The 19,817-nt window shown below is 41.9% G+C and overlaps 1 protein-coding gene across 1 annotated transcript; it reads right to left on the minus strand.

Annotated features, from left to right (window-relative positions):
- Window positions 1-1,965: 1,965 nt before the first annotated feature.
- Window positions 1,966-19,345, minus strand: ap1s3b (adaptor related protein complex 1 subunit sigma 3b). The gene is made up of 5 exons (XM_062987599.1): window positions 19,194-19,345; window positions 11,898-12,076; window positions 5,315-5,423; window positions 4,137-4,274; window positions 1,966-2,638 (listed from the first exon to the last, which is right to left on the minus strand). The coding sequence occupies exons 1-5, from the start codon at window positions 19,194-19,196 to the stop codon at window positions 2,603-2,605; spliced, it is 465 nt and encodes a 154-aa protein (XP_062843669.1). The 5' UTR covers window positions 19,197-19,345; the 3' UTR covers window positions 1,966-2,602.
- Between the last annotated feature and the right edge of the window lie 472 nt (window positions 19,346-19,817).

A 19,817-nucleotide genomic window follows, 5' to 3' on the forward strand; every position in this document is an offset into this window, starting at 1 on the left:
GGTAATGTCAGCATACCACCAAGAAGGACAAACCACATCCAACAGGATTAACTGTGGACGCAAGAGGAAGCTGTCTGAAAGGGATGTTCGGGTGCTAACCCGGATTGTATCCAAAAAACATAAAACCACGGCTGCCCAAATCACGGCAGAATTAAATGTGCACCTCAACTCTCCCGTTTCCACCAGAACTGTCCGTCGGGAGCTCCACAGGGTCAATATACACGGCCGGGCTGCTATAGCCAAACCTTTGGTCACTCGTGCCAATGCCAAACGTCGGTTTCAATGGTGCAAGGAGCGCAAATCTTGGGCTGTGGACAATGTGAAACATGTATTGTTCTCTGATGAGTCCACCTTTACTGTTTTCCCCACATCCGGGAGAGTTACGGTGTGGAGAAGCCCCAAAGAAGCGTACCACCCAGACTGTTGCATGCCCAGAGTGAAGCATGGGGGGGGATCAGTGATGGTTTGGGCTGCCATATCATGGCATTCCCTTGGCCCAATACTTGTGCTAGATGGGCGCGTCACTGCCAAGGACTACCGAACCAATCTGGAGGACCATGTGCATCCAATGGCGGTGCCGTGTATCAGGATGACAATGCACCAATACACACAGCAAGACTGGTGAAAGATTGGTTTGATGAACATGAAAGTGAAGTTGAACATCTCCCATGGCCTGCACAGTCACCAGATCTAAATATTATTGAGCCACTTTGGGGTGTTTTGGAGAAGCGAGTCAGGAAACGTTTTCCTCCACCAGCATCACGTAGTGACCTGGCCACTATCCTGCAAGAAGAATGGCTTAAAATCCCTCTGACCACTGTGCAGGACTTGTATATGTCATTTCCAAGACGAATTGACGCTGTATTGGCCGCAAAAGGAGGCCCTACACCATACTAATAAATTATTGTGGTCTAAAACCAGGTGTTTCAGTTATTTTGTCCAACCCCTGTATATATATATATATATATATATATACACAGTATATATATATATATATATATATATATATATATATATATATATATATATATATATATATATATATATAATAATTATATACCAGATATACATATATATATTAGGGCTGTCGAAGTTAACGCAATAATAACGCATTAACGCGATCTCAATTTAACGCGATAAAAAAAAAAGTGCCGTTAACGCAAATTCTATTTGCGTTAACGTTTATATATATATATAGTATACAAATAAATGTCACTTGACTACTGTGTAGGCAAAGGTTGCTCAGCGGTTAAGGTATTGGACTAGTAATCAGAATGTTGCTGGTTTAAGCCCCACCACCACCAACTGCAATAAATGTAAAAGTGTCTTTACAAGCGTACATGAACTTCTGACAACTGTATTCCCCCTTGTTCTTTTTTTATATAAAGATCACTAGGGATGTAACGATACACTCTACCCACGAGGCAATGTGATTCACGATACTGGGTTCACGATACAATAATTTTCCCGATTTTTTTAAACTGAATTGAAGACTATGACAAAGTTTCCTTTCATTATTTCTTTAAAAATAAGAAAATAAAATACTGTATTTGTGATTATCTTTTATTTATCTAAATAATGAATGCTCTTTTATTTCTGAGGCAGGTACAAACTATGCAAAACTATTTTTAATTAAGCCCAATTTGGCTGAAAAACCCCAAATCTGGCAACCAGGCGTATAGCGCCAGTGACGTCAACCAGGCGAGGTGTATAGTTTTAAACAGCCCTCTGCTGTTTAAAGTGAATATCGATTCATTTTACATGTCAAATTTATTTAAGTCATGGAATTTTTGAATCGGTTATTAGCTGTCTTGTGGTACATCGTTACATCCCTAAAGGTCACAGATTCAACTTCAGTAATGTAAAACTTCCTAAAAAAATCAAAGTATCAAATGGAAAGGAGGAAACAGTGAAACGTGAAGACTTGAAATATACCAAAATACAAATTTAATATTAGGAACAGTGGTTCTGTGTGTTTTACAAACTGCTTATCATTCAACTCATACAAAATAATCTTTCTTAATGTTTTGAAGTCACTAAAATGCTCTCATATGAGACGAATTAATATTAATAAAACATTTAAAACTAGACATACATTCACAAGGCACTGTCACACGTTAATATTTATTAGCATTATTGAAAATCACCATATTATTGATTTTGCATGTGTGTGTGTGTGCATGTGTGAGACTTAAAGGCAGAGTGAAATTCCCTTCCAAGCTGTGCAAACAGACGTTATTGCTAATGGACGTTTCTTGCATGTCTTTCCAGTTCAAGTAATCAAGGAGCTAATGATCTGCTATAAGAGTACTAGCAGGAAACTTCCCGGTCCATAAAAAGTCACAGCACAAAATAATGCATAATAATATAACGTAACAAGCTTTAAAAATCCTTCTGAATCTGACAAACCCTAATCCAAGTTCTTCATATGCGTATTATTACCCTTGTATGGATTCCTTTTGCATACAAACCTTTTCAAACAGCAGCTTCATAGCTTCGTATTGTAAAACTAAAACCAGGATCAAAAAATCACTAAATGCTGGTCAGTTTCTTTGTCCTTTCCTTTTTGTTTGGTAGATCTGTGAGTCTGTCTAAAGGGCTGCTAAAAGGCTGGCTTGCTCATGTACTCCTCCATCGTCTGGAAAACAGAAATAACACTGTAAGATTTACATTCACCCATTTTATCAAGCATAAAATGTAATTAAATAAAGAACCCATTAATTTTTTATTAGGATTTTAACATCATGTTTTACACTTTGGTTACATTCATGACAGAAACGGTAGTTACTGGCAGAGGTAGAAAGAGCACTAAAATATTGTACTCAAGTAAAAGTACTATTACTTTAATGAATTTCTACTTAAGTACGAATAAAATTAATAGTCTAAAAAGTAAAAAGTAACTCATTTAAAATGTACTCAGAGTAAACATTACTTAGTTACTTTAACAGCAGGGGGGGTCTCTCCTGTGTAATGCAAACAGGACAAGTGGATATAAATCTCAATAGTTGTTTTTAATTAAAATATAATAGAATAAAACATGTTGATACAACATTTAAAACATTTAGGGATGTGTAATGTGTCATTTTAGTACAGACCATCCCATAAAACTTTTTCAAACTGTATAACCACTGAATTAGGCATTAATTGTGGATTCTATAGACCAGCCTTCTTTTCATCACTAACAAATACCAAACAGTCATACTGCAAATCTCATAACTCAACACAAGTCAAGGTTACAGGTGTTGTGACTTTCACTAAATGACCCAAAGAAAACCTTCAAGATGTGAGATAAAACTTTGCCGTTCTTGGACATCAGACTATGTTGTCAAATAACGAAACATCAAACTCCAAACATGTTAAACTTTTAAAATCACCCTTCCCTACTCTATACCTAGATTACAGCTCCAGTTTATTTTCCATCGCAGTATTCACTGCAGCAGTTTCCCAGACGCGATTTTTTTTTTAGCGTTTTTTACTCAGTATTGGATGTTATTTAATATGTAGCGAATTACAATTCTTAATACAAAACATACTTAAGTAAAAGTAAAATTACAGGTTGTAAAATCTACTTTAAAAAGAACAAGTACACAAAAAAACTACTTAATTACAGTAACGTGAGTAAATGTAATTCGTTACTTTCCACCTCTGGTTACTGGTTACACAAAATTCATCATTTCAAGTTTTTAATGTCAAACACAGTCATGAACAATTTTGTATCTCCAATTCACCTGACTTGCACGTCTTTGGACTGTAAGAGGATATCGGAGCTCCCGGAGGAAACCCACGCAGACACGGGGAGAACATGCGAACTCCACAAGGAAAAGACCCGGACCGCTCCACCCAGGAATCGAACCCAGGACCTTCTTGCTGTGAGGCGACAGTGCTACCCACCCATGAGGTAAGAAAGCCTTAATATGCTACTGTTTATACAGGTGCATGATAGATACCTCCAGAGGGTTGGTAAGGTACTTAGTATGAAAAACATTACATTTTAAAGCTACATTACATTTTAAAAAATCGAATGTTATTTAACATTTAGCAAAAACGGACCTGTAAACCAACAACCCTTTCCAAAAGCCTATATAAACAAAAGTCCTGATTTTGCAAATGTATGCAAAGTAAACAGAATTCCTCACCTCTTGCAGCATGTCACAGGCTTCAACCGATTTAGCAATGGACTGTTTAGATGTCTCCTGTACCTCTCCACCCATTAGGAACTCATCCAAGATAAAATAGGCCTTCTCAAAGTTAAAGATGATGTCCAGCTCACACACCTGAAAAAACAGGACAAGTAAACTCTTTACTGTCGCCCTCGGCTTGCTCAACAGGGGTTTCTGTATCTGTTGGTCCTGGATTTTGTAAAGTTGCTTTGAGACAATGTCTATTTTAAAAAGCGCTATATAAATAAAGTTGACTTGACTACTGCAGGTGTATTGATACATAGACCGATCAGCCATAACATTAAAACCACCTCCTTTTTTCTACACTCACTGTCCATTTTATCAGCTCCACTTACCATATAGAAGCACTTGCTTTGTTACCCCCCTTTCCTGCTGTTCTTCAATGGTCAGGACCCCCACAGGACCACCACAGAGCAGGTATTATTTAGGTGGTGGATCATTCCCAGCACTGCAGTGACACTGACATGGTGGTGGTGTGTTAGTGTGTGTTGTGCTGGTATGAGTGGATCAGACACAGCAGCACTGCTGGAGTTTTTAAACACCTCACCGTTACTGCTGGGCTGAGAATATTCCACCACTCAAAAATATCCAGCCAACAGCGCCCGTGGTCAGCGTCCTGTGACCACTGATGAAGGTCTAGAAGATGACCAACTAAAAAATTACCAAAAATTCAATCGAGTGGTTTTTGTACCTGATAGGTCCTAATTTAAGAGATGTCATGTGATTAAAGGGCACCTAGGTGGCGAAGCTGGATATTCTGCTAGCACACCAGCATTAAGATTCTCGGCTTGAATCTCGGCTCTGCTACAGGTCGGCTGGGTGCCGTTTAGCGAGCACAACTAGCAGTACCACTGAACCTGCTGGGTGGAAAAAGGCCGGACTAGATGGATGGGGTCTTCAAACGAGACCTGTGCAGAGGATGAGGATGAGCCTCATGTGAGTCCACCGAGACACGGGCAAAAAAAAAAGAAGGGGTTGAGGGACTGCGCACGTGTCGGAGGGGGCGTGGAGCAAGCAAATATACCCTCCTCGATTGCAGAAAATGCATAAATAAATAGAAAAAAAATGACCGTGACCAGGATGAGGGGTCATTCCCTGATATTTAGGCCTTTCATAAAAGCATTTGTACTTACATTGCCAAAGTATTTATCGAGAAGTTCGACATATCGATGCAGCACTTCTAAAGCCAGCAGCTCGTTGTCTTGGTCCTCCAGAGCACAGCAGAAAAACAGACTGGCATACCTGCATAAACAACAATAAAACATCAATTACTGGTCATTATCAGACCACTCCATCTTTCCTATCTTAAACATCCACCTCTGTCTGTCCAAACACCTGCATGTCCTCCCTCACTGATCCATAAACCTCCTCATTGGCTTTCCTTTCCTGCTCCAGGCTGGCAGCTCAATCCTCCTCTCATCCTTCCTCTGCACGTGCCCAAATCATCTTAATCTCTGTCCCTAAATCATCCCTTGTCCATCCTCGTCACTGCCTACGAGAATCGCAAACGTTTTCTTTCATAATCCTCTATCAATTAATTCATACCACTCCATTTTATCAGCTCCACATACCATATAGAAGCACTTTGTAGTTCTACAATTACTGACTGTATTCCATCTGTTTCTCTGCATGCTTTGGTAGCCCCCTTTCATGCTGTTCTTAAATGGTCAGGACCACCACAGAGCAGGTATTATTTGGGTGGTGGATCATTCTCAGCACTGCAGTGACACTGACATGGTGGTGGTGTGTTAGTGTGTGTTGTGCTGGTATGAGTGGATCAGACACAGCAATGCTGATGGAGTTTTTAAACACCTTGCTGTCACTGCTGGACTGAGAATAGTCCACCAACCAAAAACATCCAGCCAACAGTGCCCCATTAACAGCATCCTGCGACCACTGATGAAGGTCTAGAAGATGACCGACTCAAACAGCAGCAATAGATGAGCGATCGTCTCTGACTTTACATCTACAAGGTGGACCAACTAGGTAGGAGTGTCTAATAGAGTGGACAGTGAGTGGACACGGTATTTCAAAACTCCAGCAGTGCTGCTGTGTCTGATCCACTCATACCAGCACAACACACACTAACACACCACCACCATGTCAGTGTCACTGCAGTGCTGAGAATGATCCACCACTTAAATAATCCCTGCTCTGTGGTGGTCCTGTGGGGGTCCTGACCATTGAAGAACAGGGTGAAAGCAGGCTAAATAAAGCATGCAGAGAAACAGATGGACTACAGTCAGTAATTGTAGAACTACAAAGTGCTTCTATATGGTAAGTGGAGCTGATAAAATGAACAGTGAGTGGTTTTAATGTTATGGATGATCAATGTATATTGTTAATGCTGCTATATTGTTCCAATTTAATATGCCAATCACTATTACAGTCTGCCAGTATTCATGCTGCAGTCTGCGTACACAAAGTGAGTTAGAGAAACATAAAGGAACTCCAGTGAACTACACAAAACCCTGATTTTTACCCCAATGAACACATTTGGGATGACGTGAAACGTTGACATAAGCTAGGCCGTTAAACAAAAAGGAAAAAAGCCTTGCAACTCTCTTCTAAAGCCCATGTTTTTTGGAATACAATGCCCAACAAGCTTATGGTCAGATGTTTACATTCTTTCCTACTATGGTGTATGTTTAACAGATGCTGCTGTGTAAAAAAAACTACCTCATGCCAACATAAGATGAATCAGCACCATCTGTAGGGCAGAATCCAATTATTTGGCTCCCTGTAATAACTAAATTAACTGTAATAGTAGTATTTGACCATGAGGGCGGCACGGTGGCTAAGTGGGAAGCGCTGTCGCCTCACAGCAAGAAGGTCCTGGGTTTGATCCCCAGGTGGGGCGGTCCGGGTCCTTTCTGTGCAGAGTTTGCATGCTCGCCCCGTGTCCGTGTGGGGCACCAGACAGGAGTGGTGCTAGCAAACTAGACCCAGACCAAGGCCCTTTAAGTTTGGACTACTTATAAGCATTTCTGATGTATGAACCAGAGATGTTCACAAGTCACAAAATACGAGTCACGAGTCTTTAGGCTAGAGTCCGTGTCAAGTCACGAGTCAATATAATAAACACAAAACATATATTGAAAATGTAGCGTAGAAATAAACAAATAATATGTACGTTCAGATAAAAAACAACAGATTGGCGAATGTATTTTGCCGTTTTACTTAGTGCCTTTACTTTCCAAATACCAGTTAAAAGCTTAAATTGACGTTTTGTTTTCATTGCAAATCACGGCACAGCAGCCAAAATCCCAAACACACTGCTTACCTTAGCTTGTGTTGTTCCAGATGCTATTAAATTTATAACCGTGTGTCCCATTAGTAATATAATCCGTTATTCTGTAAATGTGCTTATAATTAAAAACCTCCAAACTTTTCCCGGTTGTGAAGTAAAACACGAACTCGTTAGAAAGCCGATCGAGCGTTTCATTGACAATCACATGTGACGCTGCAAACTAAATACATGCAAATTACAGCATTTCTTACTAACAATTAAAATCAGAAGGTCTGATTGGTTCAGAAAGCGTTTTTTTCAATCATTAGCGCCAATTCTGTAGGAGAGTTCCATTCACATAAGCTGTTACAGTGAAGTGCACTACGTAGGGTATTCCACCATTTTAAGTGAGATTCATATTCAAAGTAGGGAATAGGGGGCGACGCGTCATCACTACGCCAGAAGCTGGCTGGAACATTTACCTATTGTGTGCGTTGCGGGTTAAGATGACCGGAGCGTTATTAGAGAGCAGAAAATGACACGATCAAAATGATGTCAGATCATACATATATATATATATATAATTGTCACACGTAACTAATGTTGCTGACTTTTGGAGTCCGAGTCATTTGAAACGAGTCCGAGTCGAGTCTGAAGTCGCTGTGTGTGCAACTTGCGAGTCCCCATCTCTGGTATGAACTGGTAAAATGACTGATACAATTCCCAATTCAACCATTTGTTGAAAAAGTCCACTTGAATGTGGAAATCGCTCTGTGGGACGGTGGTGGTGTTGGTTGTATAATGACATTTCACTCACACCACACCTACTTCCTATCGACCTGCTGCTCCATTATGCGAGTAATCATAATGGATTAAGTGCCTACACGAAGGTTTTGAAAGCAAGCCTGTGCATGTGGATGGTTCAAGCATTAGAGCCGTAGGCTGCAGTTATTTATGAAACATACACCAATCAGACATAACATTATGACCACCTTTCTAATAGTGTTGGTCCCTCTTTTGCTGACCCATCGAGGCATGGACTCCACTAGACCCCTAAAGGTGTGCTGTTGTATCCGGCACCAAGATGTCAGCAGCAGATCCTTCAACTCCTGTAAGTTGTGATGTGTGGCCTCCATGGATCGGACTTGTTTGTCCAGCACATCCCACAGACGCTCGATTGGATTGAGATCTGGGGAATTTGAGGCCGAGTCAACACCTCAAACTCGTTGTTGTGCTCCTCAAACCGTTCCTGAACCATTTTTGCTTTGTGGCAGGGAGCATTATCCTGCTGAAAGAGGCCACAGCCATCAGGGAATACCGTCTCCATGAAAGGGTGTACATGGTCTGTAACAATGCTTAGGTAGGTGGTACGTGTCAAAGTAACATCCACATGGATGGCAGGACCCAAGGTTTCCCAGCACAACATTGCCCAAAGCATCACACTGCCCGGTGCCATGTGTTCCCCAGGTAAGCAACTCGCCCTCGCCGTTTACAATGGAAATATAAAACAGCGGAAACTTTTTGAAGATTAGACTTGATAGCAGTTGTTTTGTTATCGTCACTTCCATACACACACTTTTTCTACTGTAAGCTTCTGATTTAGGTCAAACTTGGAAAGATCGCACTAAAACAGCAAAACATATGAGTGACAACAGCACAGCGTGACAGTGCTAGCAATATTTGGATCTGTGTTGAGGACAATAGTGTGTAGAGAGCAGTCAGTGTAGGATAATAAGGAGCTATTGTAAGCCATGCCAAGAGAAAACACGCCTCAAGTGCTTGTTTTCTGTGATGTCAGCCTTGGGCATCGGTGTGCAAACAACAACCTGGATAAACAGTTACTGCTTTGTTTGAAAGGCTCTTAAACTTTTTTTTGTTTTACAATTCTGTACCTCTAGGATGTTAATACCAACCTGTACAGCTTTGTATATACACCGATCAGCCATAACATTAAAACAACCTCCTTGTTTCTACACTCACTGTCCATGTTATCAGCTCCACTTACCATATAGAAGCACTTTGTAGTTCTACAATTACTGACTGTAGTCCATCTGTTTCTCTGCATGCTTTGTTATCCCTCTTTCATGCTGTTCTTCAATGGTCAGGACCACCACAGAGCAGGTATTATTTAGGTGGTGGATGATTCTCAGCACTGCAGTGACACTGACATGGTGGTGGTGTGTTAGTGTGTGTTGTGCTGGCATGAGCGGATAAGACAGCAGTGCTGCTGGAGACACCTCACTGTCACTGCTGGACTGAGAATAGTCCACCAACCAAAAATATCCACCCAACAGCGCCCGTGGGCAGCATCCTGTGACCACTGATGAAGGTCTAGAAGATGACCAACTCAAACAGCAGCAATAGATGAGCCATCGTCTCTGACTTTACATCTACAAGGTGGACAGTGAGTGGACACGGTATTTAAAAACTCCAGCAGAGCTGCTGTGTCAGATCCACTCATACCAGCACAACACACACTAACACACCACCACCATGTGAGTGTCACTGCAGTGCTGAGAATGATCCACCACCCAAATAATACCTGCTCTGTGGTGGTCCTGTGGGGGTCCTGATAATTGAAGAACAGGGTGAAAGCAGGCTAAAAAAGTATGTAGAGAAACAGATGGACTACAGTCAGTAATTGTAGAACTACAAAGTGCTTCTACAGTGGGGTCAAAAAGTATTTAGTCAGCCACTGATTGTGCAGGTTCTCCTACTTAGAAAGATGAGAGAGGTCTGTAATTTTCATCATAGGTACACTTCAACTATGAGAGACAAAATGAGAAAAAAAAATCCAGGAAATCACATTGTAGGATTTTTAAAGAATTTATTTGTAAATTATGGTGGAAAATAAGTATTTGGTCAATAACAAACAAGCAAGATTTCTGGCTCTCACAGACCTGTAACTTCTTCATTAAGAAGCTTTTCTGTCCTCCACTCGTTACTTGTATTAATGGCACCTGTTTGACCTCGTTATCTGTATAAAAGACACCTGTCCACAGCCTCAAACAGTCAGACTCCAAACTCAACCATGGCCAAGACCAAAGAGCTGTCGAAGGACACCAGGAAGAAAATTGTAGACCTGCACCAGGCTGGGAAGAGTGAATCTACAATAGGCAAGCAGGTTGGTGTGAATAAATCAACTGTGGGAACAATTGTAAGAAAATGGAAGACATACAAGACCATTGATAATCTCCCTTGGGGTCAAAATGATCATGAGAACGGTGAGCAAAAATCCCAGAACTACACGGAGGGACCTGATGAATGACCTGCAGAGAGCTGGGACCAAAGTAACAAAGGCTACCATCAGTACACACACTACGCCGAGAGGGACTCAAATCCTGCAGTGCCAGGCGTGTCCCCTTGCTTAAGCCAGTACATGTCCAGGCCCGTCTGATGTTTGCCAGAGAGCTTATGGATGATCCAGAAGAGGATTGGGAGAATATCATGTGGTCAGATGAAACCAAAATGGAACTTTTTGGTAAAAACTCAACTCGTCGTGTTTGGAGGAAGAAGAAAAACCCAAGAACACCATACCTACTGTGAAGCATGGGGGTGGAAACATCATGCTTTGGGGCTGTTTTTCTGCAAAGGGGACAGGACGACTGATCCGTGTTAAGGGAAGAATGAACGGAGCCATGTATCGTGAGATTTTAAGCCAAAACCTCCTTCCATCAGTGAGAGCATTGAAGATGGAACGTGGCTGGGTCTTCCAGCATGACAATGATCCCAAACACACCGCTCGGGCAACGAAGGAGTGGCTCCGTAAAAAGCATTTCATGGTCCTGGAGTGGCCTAGCCAGTCTCCAGACCTCAACCCCATAGAAAATTTGTGGAGTCCGTGTTGCCCAGCGACAGCCCCAAAACATCACTGCTCTAGTGGAGATCTGCATGGAGGAATGGGCCAAAATACCAGCTACAGTGTGTGCAAACCTGGTGAAGACTTACAGGAAACGTTTGACCTCTGTCATTGCCAACAAAGGTTATGTTACAAAGTATTGAGTTGAACTTTTGTTATTGACCAAATACTTATTTTCCACCATAATTTACAAATAAATTCTTTAAATGTGATTCCTGCAATGTGATTTCCTGGATTTTTTTTCTCTCATTTTGTCTCTCATAGTTGAAGTGTACCTATGATGAAAATTACAGACCTCTCTTATCTTTCTAAGTAGGAGAACCTGCACAATCAGTGGCTGACTAAATACTTTTTTGGCCCCACTGTATGTGGTAAGTGGAGCTGATAAAATGGACGGTGAGTGTAGAAACAAAAAGGTGGCTTTAATGTTATGGCTGATACGGTCAAAGGTATGTAAGACACCCTCACTATGTTTTAAGTTCAGATGTTTTAGCCAAACCCTTTACAGTGTAAAGTGACTTTGGGGTGCAACAGAGGGGTTCTGGTACCACACAAAGATAAATCTAAGCAATCTAAGCAAATGTCAAACCCAGAACACCTTCTATGCTCTCAAACAGACTCTTCTTACCTCTTATAGACAACCTTCAGATCCCTCCAGTGCAGAAAATTACATGTGCGTGGTTTTCGAGCTAGCACCATGGTGGTCATGTCCCGTATGATCTTCTTCTTCTCTCTTTCGGGGAGGGGCAGAAACCATTTTTGCAGTCGCAGTTTCCCTTGGCGACTGAACAGCAGCAGAAAACGCATCTAAACAACACACAGACACAAAGATACATTAGGTTCGTTCCCGGTAAAGAAAGGTTTATTTTTATTAAGAAATCAACCAGGGGTTTCAAACCCTTTGTAGACTGTATATAGTGCAGAGTTCACGAGTTTCACACTTGATCAACTGCTATACATTTCTTTTCAACAAAGGCCTGTGTCAACAGGTGATTGTAAACATGGTTTGGTACAAAAGCAGCATGCAAGAAAGGCTGAGTCTTTAATGAGCAAAGATGATCAGAGGATCTCCAGTTTGTCAACAAATGTGTGAGAAAATGATTGAAATGTTTAAAAACAACGAACCTCAAAGAAAGATTGGAAGGGATTTGAATATTTCTCCCTCTACAGTGCATAATATCATTAAACCATTTAAGGAATCAGGAGGATTTTCAGTGTGTAAAGGCCAAGAGCGCAAACTTAAGCTGAACGCCCGTGATCTTCCATCCCTCAGACGGCACTGCATCAAAAACCGCCACTCAACAATAGCTGATATAACCACATGGGTGAGGGATTACTTTAGCAAACCTTTGTCGAGCGCTACAATACAGAGTTACATGCACAAATGCTACTTAAAACTTTACTGTGCAAAAAAGAAGCCTTGTGTTAACCATGTCCAGAAGTGGCGTCGACTTCTCTGGGCTCAAAGGCATCTAGAATGGACCATCACACAGTAGAAACTTGTCTTTTTTGGAAAAAATGGACGCCGTGTGCTCCGGACCAAAGACGAAACGGACCATCCAGACTGTTATCAGCAACAAGTCCAAAATACAGGGTCTGTCATGGTATGGGGTTGTGTCAGTGCCCTTGGCAAAGGTCATTTACACTTCTGTTATGCAGCATTAATGCAGCAAAGAACATTGAGATCTTAGAGCAACATGTGCTGCCTTCAAGACGTCATCTTTTCCAGGGACGTCCATGCATTTTTCAACAAGACGATGCAAAACCACACGCTGCACACATTACAAAGGCATTGGTGCGCAAGAAGAGGGTACGGGTACTGGACTGACCTGTCCTGACCTGTCCCCAATAGAGAATGTGTGGAGAATTTCTGAAACATTAAATCGCTTGGTATCCTCGGTGCCAAAACGTCTTTTAAGTGTGGTGAAAAGGAATGGTGACATTACAAAGTGGTAAATGCTTTACTGTCCCAATGTGTTGCAGGCCTGAAATGTAGGAATGGATGTTTATTAATAAATGAAATGAAGTTGAGCAGACAAAACATGAAATATATCAGGTTCATCCTGTCTGCAATCAAATAAAAGTCAAAGTTTTTTTTTTATTATCTGCATTTTCCATGCTGTCCCAACCTTTTCTGATTTGAACCTTTTACCCTGTTCTTTAATGGTCAGGACCCCCACAGCAGCGCTGCTGTGTCTGATCTACTCATACCAGCACAACACACACTAACACACCACCACCATGTCAGTGTCACTGCAGTGCTGAGAATGATCCACCACCTAAATAATACCTGCTCTGTAGTGGTCCTGTGGGGGTCCTGATCATTAAAGAACAGGGTGGAAGCAGGCTAAAAATGTAGAGAAATACATGGACTACAGTCAGTAACTGTAGAACTACAAAGTGCTTCTATATGGTAAGTGGAGCTGATAAAATGGACAGTGAGTGTAGAAACAAGGAGGTGGTTTTAATGTTATGGCTGATCAGTGTATGTTACCCTTGCATTCCCCTACAGGTGTATGTAATCTGCCAGTTTAAGTACTTTTGGGCTATTCATACCACAGTTTGGAAATCAGGAACTAATAGCATTTACACCGATCAGGCATAACATTATGACCACCTTCCTAATATTGTGTTGGTCCCCCTTTTGCTGCCAAAACAGCCCTGACCCGTTGAGGCACGTACTCCACTAGACCCCTGAAGGTGTGCTGTGGTATCTGGCACCAAGATGTTAGCAGCACACTAAGCATCACACCGGCTTGCCTTCTTCTTATAGTTCATCCTGGTGCCATGTGTTGTAAAAGAAAACGTGATTTATCAGACCAGGCCACCTTCTTCCATTGCTCCGTGGTCCAGTACCGATGCTCATGTGCCCATTGTTGGCTCTTTCGGAGGTGGACAGGGGTCAGCATGGGCAACCTGACTGGTCTGCGGCTATGCAGCCCCATACACAACGAACTGTGATGCACTGTGTATTCTGACACCTTTCTATCAGAACCAGCATTAACTTCTTCAGCAATCTGCGCAACAGTGGCTCGTCTGTTGGATCGGACCACACGGGTCAGCCTTCGCTCCCCACGTGCATCAATGAGCCTTGGCCGGCCATGACCCTGTCGCCGGTTTACCACTGTTCCTTCCTTGGCCACTTTTGATAGACACTGACCACTGCAGACCAGGAACACCCCACAAGAGCTGTGGTTTTGGAGACGCTCTGACTCAGTCGTCTAGCCATCACACTCCTGCTTTTAACACATCAACTTTGAGGATAAAACGTTCACTTGCAGCCTTTAATATCCCACCCACTAACAGGTGCCGTGATGAAGAGATAATCAGTGTTATTCACTTCACCTCTCAGTGGTCATAATGTTCTACCTGCTCTGTGTATTTTCTATCTTTATTTGGTCGTATCCTGGGTTTAAATTAAGACGCTGCAGTTCCACAACTGTGATGCCCTGAGCTCATCTTCCTTCTATTGTTTGAGCACAAACAGCTGCCTGCTGTTTTGGTAAGACGGCAGGAAAAAACTGCTTAAACATGCAGCATGGCCACATGCTCATGCAGTAGCTGATTCAGAAAGTAATGCATCACAAACACACTTCTGTTACTCTTGCCTTAAGTATTATTACTCAAGTATTAAGTATTGACTCAAGCACAAACTAAGTTTTAGACTGCAAGAAGGAAATTGGGACATTTGACTATTAGGTAAAATAGATGTTCGGGCGGCACGGTGGCTAAGTGGGTAAGGCAAGGCAAGGCAAGGCAAGTTTATTTGTATAGCACCTTTCATACACAGTGGCAATTCAAAGTGCTTTACATAGGGAAAATTTTTTTTATTAAAAGCATTAAAACATTCCTGAGATCTAAAACCTCAGAAAGACTTCTTGCAAACATTTAGTTACAATTAAGAACATGAAATTCAAACAAGAGAGATAAAAAAAAATTAAGGACATGAAAAATTAAAAGAAATTATTGTAAAGTATAACCTACAATTTAGGGAATATGAAATTAAAACAAGAGAGATAAAAAATTAAGAACATGAAAACTAAAAGAAAATATAGTAAAATATACACTACAATTTAGAAGAGCATGAAAAACTAAAAGAAATATGGTAAAATGAGGGTAATAGCAAAAATTTTGAGCTCAATCATAGGCACAAGAAAAAAGAAAAGTTTTTAACCTGCATTTAAAGATTTCTACATTTGCGGAACATCTAATATCTCCTGGCAGTCTGTTCCAGTTATATGCAGCCCAACAGCTAAATGCTGCTTCACCATGTTTAGTTTGGACTCTGGGCTCAACTAACTGACCTGAGTCCATGGATCTAAGAGATCTACTGGGTTTATATTCTCTAAACATTTCTGAGATGTATTCTGGGCCGAACCCATTCAGTGATTTATAGACCAGTAGCAGCCAGTGTAGAGATTTTAGAACTGGAGTGATGTGCTCAGTTCTCTTCGTCTTAGTTAAAACTCTAGCAGCAGCGTTCTGAATGAGCTGTAACTGTTTAATGGTCTTTTTGGGAAGTCCAGTTAAGAGACCATTACAATAGTCCACCCTAGTGGAGATAAAAGCATGGATCAGCTTCTCTAGGTCTTGTTGGCACACTAGACCTTTGATTTTGGCTATATTTCTAAGATGGTAGAAGGCTGTTTTGGTGATGGTTTTTATATGGCTGGTGAATGTGAGATCTGAGTCTATTAGAACGCCAAGATTTCGGACTTGGTCTTTGGTTTTTAGAGCCCGGGAACCGCGGTATTTTCTGAAGACGGTATGATGGTATAAAAATCGACAATACCGCCCAACCCCTTCGATCCGAAGCAAGATTTCTAGCATGTCAGATATCGAGATCTGAGTTGCCCGACTGCCAATGAGTGCTATTTCGAACAGCCAATGAGAACGCAAGATACGGGGTGAGGGGAAACGCAGGGGAGGTATTGTAAAAAGGTGGGATGGGACATAATATAGTTTATATCAGAATACATCGGCGCACACACAAGTTTTACAGTATTTCTGACCTTATCGTTCTCTACGAAACATAACACCAATGTTGCTTTGCAAAAAATATTTATTAACCTCCAACTCACTACAGAACAATCCAAGCCAAAACCACTCAGATTCATTTATTTTTTCTCCTTGACTTTACGCTGCACATCAGCGCATTAACAACTTTGATCGCTCGCTTATTGTTGATGTGCATTTTTGGACGTGGTATCATTTACATTTACATTTTTGGCATTTAGCAGACTTCTGTCCAAAGCGACTTACATTATACAGTCTGAGCAAATCAGTGTTAAGGGCCTTGCTCAAGGGCCCAACAGTGGCAACCTGGCAGTGGTGGGGTTTGAACTAGCAACCTTCTGCTTACTAGTCCAGTACCTTAACTGCTGAGCTACAACTGCCACATTAAACCCCTCATCACTTCTCGCGTTTGTTTTCGTGACAAAACGTAGTTTGGGAGACCAGAGAAGCCCGCCTGCGATTCCAGTTGGTGATAGATGGTGTAGTCTGAAACCCCCTATCGCCGATCAGTCGTGTAGTGTGAAATACACACCGAATAAAGAGACTGCCGATTACAAGAGATCCAGTTGTGTAGTGTGAACTGTGCAGCGAGACGTTAGCTTGGCATTAGACGGCATTTTACGTCATTCTACGCGCGCTCCCGAGAAGGAGGCTGTTTAAAATCGTAGATGCATTAATATGCTCACTAGTAAGGTATCTTAAAATTTCAATGCTATTTTGACTCAAGAACGAGTGAGCATCTGATGCTGCATTAGCGGTGGAGGCAATTCCAGCATTCAGTGCGGCACAACTTTTCTCACAGAAAAATAAAAAACATGGAGGACGGTGAAGAGAAACGTTTATTTTATAAACATTATTTTCAAACTTAAATAATTACAGATTTTTAATTAGTATAAACTGGCACAAGTGTTGTTTATTTGCAAATTCAGGCTCGTCAGTGAATTGTTTTCGGTACACAGGGAGATGTTAGCTGACATGCTAGCGCGTTGTGCCACCTCATCCCATTGGTTTGAATGGCATGAGGCTAACCGTGTTAGTTTAGTAAGCGAAACCCAACGTTATCGCTGTCTGAGCAGCGTGTTAGAATGACCTGGCTTATAAATCAATTACTTATTAGAATCCTCTCTACTTAGGCAGCTACCTATGTAGACAGTAAGACAGCAACGCAGCTCACTAGGTTTTCGAACACACCCAGTAACACCCTGGACGGGGCGCCAGTCCATCGCAGGGCAGACACACATACACACACCCATTCACCTATAGGGCAATTCACTGTCTCCAATTAACCCGACTGCATGATTTTGGACTGTGGGAGGAAACCCACACAGAAAGGACCCGGACCGGACCGCCCCGCCTGGGGATCGAACCCAGGACCTGCTTGCTGTGAGGAGACAGTGCTACCCACTTAGCCACCGTGCCACCCTCATAATAATTATTTCAACTGATATTATTTAATATGTAGTTAAATTAATCGAGCTCTTTAAATTTGATACAGTGGGGTGGTAAATTTTATCACATGGTTAAAGTCCCTATAGACGACATTTTGCCAGTTCCTTGGTTTGTTGCTTATTACATGGACAAAGAAACAGCACGGGCATTGGTCATTTTTCCATGTTAGCCTCTAGAACCATGGAAATGCTTGCTTGACCATTAGGACACACTGGTTATACAAATTTCCATTATGTAAACTGGCAGTGTGAGCTTTTGACTAAGCAAACTTTACATACAAGATATCATTACATACACGGATCAGCCGTAACATTAAAACCACCTCCTTGTTTCTACACTCACTGTCCATTTTATCAGCTCCACTTACCATATAGAAGCATTTTGTAGATCTACAATTACTGACTGTAGTCCATCTGTTTCTCTACATACCTTTTTAACCTGCTTTCACCCTGTTCTTCAATGGTCAGGACACCCAGCACTGCAGTGACAATGACATGGTGGTGGTGTGTTAGTGTGTGTTGTGCTGGTATGAATGGATCAGACACCGTGTCCACTCACTGTCCACTCTATTAGACACTCCTACCTTGTTGGTCCACTTTGTAGATGTAAAGTCAGGTCAGAGACGATGGCTCATCTATTGCTGCTGTTTGAGTTGGTCATCTTTGAGATCTTCATCAGTGGTCACAGGACGCTGCCCACGGGACACTGTTGGCTGGATGTTTTCGGTTGGTGGACTATTCTCAGTCCAGCAGTGACAGTGAGGTGTTTAAAAACTCCATCAGCATTGCTGTGTCTCAACACACACTAACACACCACCACCATGTCAGTGTCACTGCAGTGCTGAGAATGATCCACCACCTAAATGATACCTGCTCTGTAGTGGTCCTGTGGGGGTCCTGACCATTGAAGAACAGGGTCAAAGCAGGCACTAGATGGACTACAGTCAGTAATTGTAGAACTACAAAGTGCTTCTATATGGTAAGTGAGGCTGATAAAATGTATATATTATCTCTGCTTTATTGGACACCAAATGACAATTTGTTTGGCTATTGACCCACATGACCCTACAGGACAGAAGGGTGTTGGTGGCAACAACAGGATGGAACCAGTTTCATTAGAAACGGCTAACTTTACGGAAGCGTTTACCTGAACTAGCCTACTAGTTCAAGCGAGAAGTAGAATAAACAAACACAGTAAAACATTCAAATGAACCGAAATTGAATTTTTTGGTCGGAAATAAGGCAATTTCACTTCGTAGTTGAATATATTTACCTTTAATGAAGTAAGTTAGATAATAAACAATGTCGTTAGTTTGTATAAACAGCTAACGTTAAGCTACCTGTTGCTAACAGGTGCACTGGAACCGCCCGTCTTTTCCACTCACAAATAAAACACACCCACAGTAAAACACCTCAAACTTAATTGTGCTTTTAAATGATAAAATACTATTTTAACTCACCATTTTGTAAAAGCTTGTTTTATAAAACCGTGCAGTTAAAAGTTAGTCGAATGCACCGTCCACACTTTTGGCACAGACTCCTCTGGACACATCTCGGTCTCTCCCAGAGTGCTTCAAACAGAAAGTGCCAAACTCCTCCCAGGAACGACATTCCTGGGCCGAAGTTCGATCTGCATCCAATACACTTAGAAGTGCACTACATAGGGTGTGCAGGTCCGGGTTAAACACCCTACGTAGTGCGCGTCTATAGGGAGTGAGGAGCTATTTAGCTATTTGACCTTCGCTGCTACACCTGTTAGAGGTAGGGTGGTTAAAGCCAGTAGTTTCTCATAGAAACAAATAAACACGGGTCAGGGTGGCGCAGCCCACCACAGCTCAGATCCGGGTCGAAACGCCTACGCATTTTATTTTACCGTCATGTTTTAACACTGCTTCATCCTGGTCATGGGCGCGGTGGTCCCCAGACATCCCAAGTCTCCCGAAGTTCCGGGAGTCTCCCGCATATACGTAGCGCCTCCCTGATGCCCGCAAGTCAGATAAAATCTCCCGGAATCTAGAACGAGCGGTCAAGAGCGCGTGCACACACACACGCGCGTATTAAATCCGTTATCTGATATACAGTAC

The sequence above is a fragment of the Trichomycterus rosablanca genome, chromosome 25, assembly GCF_030014385.1.
Source record: "Trichomycterus rosablanca isolate fTriRos1 chromosome 25, fTriRos1.hap1, whole genome shotgun sequence".
NCBI lineage: Eukaryota > Metazoa > Chordata > Actinopteri > Siluriformes > Trichomycteridae > Trichomycterus > Trichomycterus rosablanca.

Bases quoted from the DNA above. Each gene is read 5' to 3' on its own strand.
- ap1s3b (XM_062987599.1), bottom strand. The intron at 5,424-11,897 runs GTAAGAAGAGTC...TTGTTTATGCAG, and splicing joins CTGAAGGTTGTCTATAAGAG to GTATGCCAGTCTGTTTTTCT. The intron at 2,639-4,136 runs GTGAGGAATTCT...TCTGTTTTCCAG, and splicing joins CCTGTGACATGCTGCAAGAG to ACGATGGAGGAGTACATGAG.